General features: G+C 36.9%; 1 protein-coding gene across 2 annotated transcripts in view; it reads right to left on the reverse strand.

Moving 5' to 3' along the window:
- LOC307161293 (syntaxin-binding protein 4) overlaps positions 1-2889 on the reverse strand; it is a 42008-nt gene extending 39119 nt beyond the window's left edge. Inside the window, exon 1 of one of the 2 annotated variants that reach the window (XM_079875916.1) lies at positions 2420-2889. In XM_079875916.1, coding sequence (XP_079732042.1) covers positions 2420-2484 — 65 coding nt within the window. In that variant the 5' untranslated portion in view covers positions 2485-2889. Of the gene's footprint in view, positions 1-1262; positions 1282-2419 lie in introns of those variants that run through there. The other variant, XM_079875919.1, reaches the window with a different exon arrangement.
- Positions 2890-9974: the final 7085 nt, after the last annotated feature.

Consider the following 9974-nt stretch of genomic DNA (forward strand, 5'->3'; position numbering starts at 1 on the left):
CCCTTATTTGTGTAGAAGGCACATAGCGTGCCATTATAATGCTGTCGAGCATTTAATCCACAGACATTGACATAAATCACAGATTCCTGCAGTTACACTGAAAAAAAACGCAGGCTGGTAGAGGGAGCCCTTTCCTGCAAAACTTTTATACAGATCCAAAACTTCTATGCTGGCTATGAGATAAATGCTGCAAAAACTTCTCTGAAGCCTCATACATCGTCTGTACAAAGACACAAACCAGAAGCATGATGTTGTACGCCACATGCATTGGTTCATATTTGTTTCAAATAAGGAATTCAAAGCCAATAGAAACGCAGTAATTTTCATAGTGTAACATCAGCGCAAATCCACAACGTTAAGAACACGAGGACACAATGCCCTGTTTGTGAAACACTATATGCACTGATTGATTAAAGGTAAAACTATTGGTATACAAAGTCATCACATTCGTGAGGTTGAGCTGATATAGCATCAAACACACTGATTGTATCTTAAATCCATTAAGGTTAATTTCTTAGGTGTTCAGGTGACAGGACATGTGTTTGGGTTTACAGCGCTCACATGGACACAATGCTGAGACTCGGACACCATGTCCATGATCGGATCGACTATTTACACATGTACATTTGTTTAAGTTTTTCCTCCAGATATACATAAATGCTCAAGTAGAAATTATATTCAAGTTTTTAGCATCGATTTTAGCATAGAATAAGAAGTTACTGATGAAAAAGTGATGAAAAGCGACAAAAATAAATGAAAAAGATCAAAATACAGACTTCTTTTCTTCAAGTTAAAGTACTCATTCAATGTACAATTAAACAACATCAAAAGAGAATAAAATAAAAAAAGACAACTAAACTGTAGTATCTTGAGGAAAACTACTTGTACTTGTGTTATAATATCATGCAGCTTTTGTTATATTTAAAAGATTTTATTTTGTTACATTTGCAAACAACATGCTTCAGTTGTTCAGACTGTTTCTTCAGGTCGTCACTAAAGTACCGGTCACCAAACTCTAAATTTAGCACGTCACTGGGCAGATTCATTCTCAGGTAGGCTACGCAACCAGCTATTCCTATATTTCATGGCTATAATATTAAATGAATGTGCCTTCAGTAGAATATTCAAGAATGTGTCCACCTGTCAATCACACACCTGCTATGATGCCTGATACTGGTGATGCAACTACTGACTTTCATTTGAACTTGAAGGCTGCTGACAATCACAAACAGTGTTAAAATCCTTTCAGAGTGTGTGTTCACCTTACTTAACCTCTATATTTGGGTAATGCCTTAGATGTAAACAAAAAACAAAACAAAAAACTGCCATATACTGTTCTCAAACTGGGGTCCGGGAACCCCATTAAGGCTCAAGGAGTTGCTTGGGCATCCACGAAAAATCTGAGAGGAAAAAAAGACAATTTACCTAAATGCAATTTTAGGACTGTAAAAGTTATCGTGTTAACTTAAGAAATTGATTAATTACGTTTAATACTGTTCATGTGCATTCCAAAACATTTGTTGAAATCAATTTTAATCACTAATCTTTTATCAGCCCCGGTTTTTAAATGTAAAAAGTCATTTTTAAAAGTTTTAACATTTGACATTATTTTTAGTGGGTAGAAAATATAGGCTACATAGAAAACATCATCCAGATATTGTTTTCATCGTCTCTTTTGCTTTATTACACTGACAATATCAGTTATTTACAACAATTATTTAATTTTGCTATAACAACATATTGGCTTTATTATATAAGGCTTAATATTTTCCGTACAAAAAGAGTTTTCAGTACAAATGAGCCTATATGAAAATATAAAACTACCTTTATAGCCTATAATAACCGGCTGCAGGTTCTCTCGCAAAGGGATCATTATCTGTGGGGTCCTTGGCATAAAAAAACCCTGTTCTAAAAGAAGATGAAGATACGTATAACTTCATCTGTACAGGCTATATAAACGCAACACGTTTTTGTCAGTAGTAGCCTACTTTTTTGTTTAATAATTACAGGCTATTACAGACATTGCGCACGAACTTGACGCCTCAGTTTTTAAAGAGACTGTCCAAAATATCTATTATCATTACTCAAAAAATGTCAATGCCACAAATCTGTAGCCAACCTAATCTTTGTTAATCCGGGAATATGTTTTAAAATGCTCACGGTTACCTTTACTTTGTGGAAATAGCGAAACCTCGTCGTCAAGAACATTCGGTGTGTGACCGGTAGCCTACTGTATGTAGCGTAGGCTACTACATGCTCTTCATTAATAATGCTGATCTTTACTTGTCACATATACACAGTTAGAAACTTAAGTCGTTTACATGAATACTTGTAAAGTTTAGAGTTTAATTTAATGTCAATGGGAAGGTGGGAAATAATAGAGAGCATGCAAAACTCTAAAACCATATTCAATTCTTACCAGTAAATGAGCGAAAGTCCATCAAAACGCTCGAGCTGTCTTCCCCCGGGGTTCAGATAGGACATCGCATCCAACTCAAACGTTAAGGTTGAAATAGCCTGCTCTGGAAACGGAATTATATGCTGCTGCCTCCTCCAAATATGACCACCAGACACATCACCGCGATTTCATGTCATGCTTGTGGTTCGCGCATGCAGCTTCGCTCAAGAGTCAGCGTTCATTCAGCATTAAATCAATGATACAGCAACTGCCAGAGGGGAGAGAGAGAGAGAGAGAGAGAGAGAGAGAGAGAGAGAGAGAGAGACTCAACTATGCCAGTTTCTAATCTGTAAAACACGTGGTTTTCATGCTGACCTGGTCGTCTGTTACAAAATCTACATCTTGTCGACAGCCCTCTGGTCACATTACTTTGACTTTGCCAAACTACAGGTAGGCTAATGTCTGTGTATGTAGGTTATACTAGGATGTGTGAGTCTCTGGCTGCCTCTCAAGAACCATGACCTGTCTACCTAGAGAGCATTTTAGGGCATCAGGTAACTAAGCTTTGATTGGTTAGTACAGATATAAACTTTGTCTAGGCCTATGTGCAGCCAAAATAAGGTAAAGCCAATGACCGTTCAGCTTCAGGTAATTGAGATGAAGTGCGGCTGTTGACCTGTTCTAAGAGATCGCTGCACTGCAGCCTAAACACCAGAAGGGTTTCCAATTTCCTCACATAGACATTTGTTTGTAACACCAATATCTGTCCCTGTAGCTTCATACGTAAGTCAAATCAAAACCTGTCTACATTTGTTATTTTGGTGCATAACCCATCACTCTTTGTAATTAGGCTACTTAATTAGACTCAAAACCAGTAGGCCCTCAGTTATGTAAAGGAAACTGCAATACCTTTTACATGCAAGAAGGATCATGGGTATAAAATATGATGAAAAATAAATAAATAAACTAGTCCCACTTTGTTTTGTGCTTTATAGTTCTGCCATTTTCTGCCTTACAGTACACAGTCATTGCTCAGTCACCTTTTGTGTGACAAACTCATAAAGGACACTACTAACTCCTCCTTCATTTAGGCCTACATGAACCAGAGAAGTGAGGAGAGTGATTTGTGTGTGACTGTAAACTCATCAAGTCTTAACGAAATAGGATTTGCTGTCTTTTTCTTCAGTAACTCTGACATAGTAAAAACCGTTACACACATTTACCATGGTATTCACTTTCACCTATTGCAGTTATTGTTACTAATGTACAATCATAATAAATTAATAGAGGCCAAGGACTCAAATAGTGTAAAGAAGCTTGAATAAGATGATATGAATCAAAGCAACACTCCTGGTCAAATTAAAACTCTTTGTTGTTTGTTGTTGTTCTTTAGAACAAATTAAGTTTAAATTTAAATTTATTATAAATTTATTAACAAAACTAAAATCAGAAAATGTCCATTTGGCCTACATGGAAAGAATTTTCAACATTAACGATCAATGTAATTTGCATACAGAATTCTGATCTATGTTCTGTCTCGCATCTGTTTGCAAACCGAATTCTGTTTGGCCTTTCTTTTCTTCACACTATAAAAAAAGAGGCTGTTGAATCTGTCTATGAGGAGGACACTGGTGACTGTATCAAGTTACCACTATTTTATTGTAGAAACAATAATTTAGTATGATATGGTATTCTCTTAACTACAGTTTTACAATGAAAACTATTGTAAAAGAGATTGCTTTGAGTCTTTTGCTTCAAGTAAAAATTATTCAGTTTATTGGCCATCATACATTATCCCAGAATAAGATGGTAAATGATCGCAAATTTGCCTTTAAATGTATCTTATTTAGCTTCAAACAAGCATATTATTGTATATTCTGTTTTCTAAATGATGGTGCAAAATTTCGAGGTGTTAGTACCTGATGCACCTTTTCCAAATCTCCCCCTAGTGGTGAAGTTTGGTAACGCAGGGAAGCGCACATCTACAGGCTAATTGCTGAGACAACTTTAGTGAGACGTCAGTGCAGTTAGCCATGTCATCCTCAGGACTCCTGGCATACATACTTTACATTACTTATACTCAGTATTTAAAGTGTGTCGCAAGTTGCAGATGACTGGCACTTAATCAGTATGTTTACACACTGCTGTGCATCATTTCAGCAGGTCTGAGAGGAAGCGATATTGACATCCTGCCTAGGAAAGAAAATCAGAGTAAGAGAGCCACTACATGCTGACTACAATGCTTGACATACTTTGAATGAGATCACGTGCGGCGTAAAGAGACAGAGAGAGTGACAGAAAGGGTGTGGCAGCGTGTTTTTAGATAACATAGTAGATCAGTGCACATAACTGCCGTTCACAGTCATTCTGTCAACATTCCTCCTTATCTGAAAGGCAATGTTCCTTGTCCGTCTTAAGCAAGCAGAGAGGAATTACAGCTTTCGACAGCATGACATTTTCAATAACACATCATATTGGACACAGAACACTTATGGCTTCTTAAAAAGCATGTTTAACACTCTTTCTAAATAAATGAAATGGCTTGGGCCCAGGCAGGATTGGCTGGTTTTCTCAGACCCTCCCCGTAGTAGAATGTAGGTGGGGCTGCACCTTCTGTCATCAGACCCAGCCAAGCAGGTTCGTTCTGAATCTCATTCTTGACCTGGGTGTGGTTGTCACCTGTACTCTATGTGTCAATGCCACTCCATTACTCTTTTATACATACTTGTTACACTGACATAGCCACTTTCAGCTGTACATTTTCTAATCAGGCATTTCTAATCAAGACAAAAACAATAGCAAATTCTGAAGGGATAAATAGAGTGATTAGCCAATGGTGGCTGAAAATTATTGCTCTGTTGAGATTTTCTGCTGGGGATTTGAGACCATGGCCAGTCTGGTTTGCTGAACTGTGGCTGGGCCATAACAGGATTGCTGCAACACAGCAGTTTTGTGTGTCAAAGGGTCTTTGGGGGGTTTTCAAACTCACTGAGCCTTGGCTTCCTGCTTTGTCCACAGTCTCAGGGAGGATTCAGCCATTCTCTGAGGCTGGACTCACTCTGCATGCCCGAAACAGCATGGAAATGTAGTACTGAGATACCTAAAACACAGTTAAACAGAATCTTTATAGAAAATAGAAACTTGTACTGGTAACGATAACCCAACGATGCAAAACTATATGATACGATATGATAACAATACGATAACCAAACAAAACTTGAACCCTAAGGGTGCGGTCACTGTTGCTTGGCGAAATTTCATGGGTGATATCCAGTCATTTCAATTGGAATTTACGTGACTGGGAATTTCGCATCAGGTTCAAGTTTTCCCCACGTTAACCAACAAAAAACTACTTGGTTTGAAAGTGACTTCTGTGCTTTGTGCATCACTGCTGACAATGGACAATGTACCTCTTTTGCCCGTTCCAAAAGGTGAATAATGCAGAGAAATAATAAGTTTGGAGTGACATTAATCCCAATGTCAATAAATAAGTACGTTTACATGTGCAGTCTCAAAGCTACAGTCTCCGTCTGTCCAACTGTACGTGACACAAAGACTGTTTTAAGGATGAAATACATGCTGAGCACCACTTCTGTCTCACCTCTAGGTCTGTTCGACCAACTTCACAAACTGAATCATCCAAATGGTACAAATTCAGACAGACTAAAGCATTTACATGGTGAATTACTGTTTTAGCTGAAACAGAACATTTAAAGTAATGACCTTTCTTGGCCTCTCACTGAAACAGCATTTTCAGTGGTTTTGTAAATGTTCCTCTTTGGCTTAAAGAAAGGGAGGATAAGTAATATGTCTACCCAAGTGTCACCTTTATCTGAAAGAAAAACAGGTGTAATGCAAGACTTTACGACTGCAAAGCGTATCCCCTTCAGAGACAAAAGTTGTAAAGCCATGTTGTCACCAACAATGTCCTAGCATACCTCAGCGGATGGCTAGCATATTTGCATCTTATGGTTTCTAGGTGCATTTTTTGGGACATATTGCAAAGAGAAACTGCGCGACACACCTTTAGCGACTAGAAAATGCAGTTGTGTATTTAACAAAGCAGGTGCTGACACTCCTGCCATTGAACCTTAAATCTTCACACCCGGAAAAACCGACACTCCTCTTTCATTAGAAATCAGAAGATTGAAGAATGTAATTTCTACATTTGTTTTATAAATGTATATGGTAATGTAATATAAGTGACTTGGTTTTTCATGTTTTAATCAAATGTTATACTGTTTAGTGGAGGATTTTAAGAAATCCTTGATATGAGACTCATGCTTTATTCTTTAACTGTCTGGTAGGGCAGTCTATTTGGTTGATAGCTCAAAACTACATATTTAAAATACTTTGGTCTCTCCACCCATGTTTGGATAATGCACCTTGCACTGAGAGAAATGCAGTACACACCCCATAGTCCATACACATTTATCACAGACTAGACTCTCCCCCAGAGGAGAATGAACGGTCATTTGTACCCCCAACCACTAAAAAGTCTACTTCACTATGGCTAATTGCACACAAGCTCATCGTTACAACTTTGAATTATGTGTGATGAGTTCCAAAGCAGGCCCATCCTGGCAGAGGAATGCTAAGAAACCCACAAGTATAAATACACTACGGTACTTCAAATCTGGCAGCACAGGTCTCGCTGCTGAATTGTGTTCACATAATATTCCACACACGTCCGTCAAAATCACCTTCACTATGGGTGTGTAAGGGAATTCCGGCCTTTCACCTGTTTCATAAATTCCTGGTTCCAAACCCACTTACACAGTATTATTACAGTATTATTCATTAGCAGTGCATGCAGATATCTATTCATTTGCATATAATGTGTGATGACAGATTTATTTCTTGCCCTTTTCACTTGTAGAATATGTAGCAGCTAGAATGTGGCAACAACAATTGAAAAGAGACTTGATACAAGCACATCAGGTACAGAAGTAACTCTGCAGCTAATGAAAATGACTCTAATATGGTGCAGATCTAAATGTAAATGATAGACAAAAACCCATTCGCACATAAAGATCATTAGGAAGTGTTCTATATAAACACTGTTTGAGGAGTATGGCTGCATGTCAAAGTTAATATTTAAGCTCTTCGAATGGACTGTGTTCACTTTTAGCCAATTTCACACAAGGACTCCACAGTTGTAGCTTATCTTCGGGCATTCCTTTAGAGATGTGATAATATTGCAACGCAGCTGTATTCATTATATCCATAGTAAGATAGGCTGCTATAACACATTTCATGTCTTCTGCAGCGTCAGGCATTAGGCTCTTTTTACAGGATACTAAATATTTTTTCACTTACTTTTGCAAAATGTAAAGATTTATCATAAACAATATTATCAAATTAAATATATTGTCACTGTACTGTAAGCAAATCTGATTATTAAAATATTATCTGAAAAATATTTACTTTTAAAATTTAAATTTAAAATTAAACCATTGTTGAGAAACACTGTTAATTAATTTCAGATTTATTTGTAAAGCTCTTTTCAACTTTGACTGACCCAAAAATACATTATAAAAATAGTTTTCTTTTCGTTTACATTTTACACAGAGCCCCTAGCACCCCTTTGCTTCACCCAGACCCCAGATCACATTAATTGCATACACATTAGTGTTATTTTAGTGACATACTATTGTAGTATTTAATAATATTTTAAATTAGCTTTTGTTTTATATTTTCAGGTTTCATTTTCATTTTGGTTATGTGCTTTTGTCATTTTATTAGTTGTTTTTTTTATATTTCTATTTAGCTTGAATTTATTTTTAAATTAAAATTTTTTTTGTCATTTTAACTCAAACCTATTCTATTTCAGTTTGTTGCCATGAGGCAATATTTTCATTTAAGTTTAATTTAAAAAAAATTATCTAATATTTATATTTTATTTCAGCTTTATTTCAATTAACTAAAAGCAATTTAATAGTTTACATTTTATTTCTGACAGTATTCAACATGTAAGGGATTGTCTGGGTTTGCTATATGTGTAAAGTTCTGTGTCCTAATTTTTAGTTCATTGCTATGCTTTCTCATTGATTTGTTTATGTTTTAGGCTACACCTGTTGTTAATTTAGTTTCATTTACCCTGTGTTTCTGTCAGTTCTCGTCACGATTACACCAGTTGTTCTGTTTTCAAGTTCCTAGTTTTCTGAATGTTTGCAAAGACTATAGATTATTATATCACTTATGAATGGGAGAAACTGCAACGTGCAATATGGCGGAATACGTCGCTTCTAAGTAAAAGAGCCAATCGCTGATTGGTAAAGTCATTGAATCAGTGCAGCTGCAGTAAGAAGCTCCGGTTCCCATAGAAACCTGAGACTCGCTATTAGGACTGCACATGCCTAGCCTGAAAAATACGTTTTTTTAGCGCTATTTGAGCACAAACAGTATCTATGGGACCGTTCATGTCAGATTTTGTTGCTGATTTGAAATATGTTATTTAATTGTGAGTTCGGCAAGCAGTTTTTGAGATGCCTGAAATAGCTGCCTGGAGGCCTTGCAAATATGGCCGCCGAGTGAACAGACTTTCCTTGAAAGGGACTTTGGTGTTTGTTTAATAAACTTTGATTCTGCTGCAATTAGATCCTTCTCGTCATCGTTTTTGCAACCAACTGTGACAACACACTAGTTCACACTTGTACATGTTTATATGCACTTTACAGTTCTTAAAAGGCTCGAAGCTTCTTTGAGTCTGACGATATTCAGGTAGTTACAGCAGCATAAACATTAGCATAAAATATTCAAATATTTGAATTTGGTTTGAGGTCAATGCAGCTGATCAGTGTATTTGAGGGCTAAAGCCTGTTGACACCTGTGGACATGTTGCTATTTGTTTTAGTCTACTGCACTTATTCAGCTATAACCCTGTGTAATATTATTCTTGTTTTTCATTCATGTTTAACTGTACTTCAGATAACCAAAATGCATCCTGGGTCAACTTGAAATTATACGCCCTCAGAAATTATTTGTCCTGTGCTCTGTTTACTTGTTTGTGCTTTATGGTTTATGTGTGATTACACCGCAATCTTCACCTGACACCTGTTGAATTGGTCTTTGAAAAATACATTATTTATACAGCATGAGACCTCAGGCATGCTGGAAAATTGAATAGTAAGAGAGATACTGAACACCAAACTAATATTGCTGTTGCTTTTCCATCTGCTTCCATCCAAAAACAGACAGTAAAAAAAGACACACAAATGCACACACACACAACCCCTGATGACTCAGTGTTTAGCCATCCATCCAACAATACCCGGTTCTCATTACTTCTTCCTCCGTTGGCATTAAGAAGGGTCCCCTGACTTCTTAGCATGAGGCCCTGTTCAGAGACAATTGTGATGTTTTAAATCTGTTTCAGATATGTACAATGGCTATACAAATGAAAACTGCTCTGCAGTTTAACAAGCACATCAGCAATCAGTCTAACAAAAGGTCTGGCTTTTAAAACTCTTCATGAAGCGAAGTCTCACAAAGTAGCTGCATCACAAACAAAAGTCGGGCTGGTTATGTAAACTCTCTGTTAAGCTGACACTCTAGTATGAGGGAAAGATTTGTT

The sequence above is a fragment of the Squalius cephalus genome (genome assembly GCF_949319135.1).
Source record: "Squalius cephalus genome assembly, chromosome: 1".
Taxonomy (NCBI): domain Eukaryota; kingdom Metazoa; phylum Chordata; class Actinopteri; order Cypriniformes; family Leuciscidae; genus Squalius; species Squalius cephalus.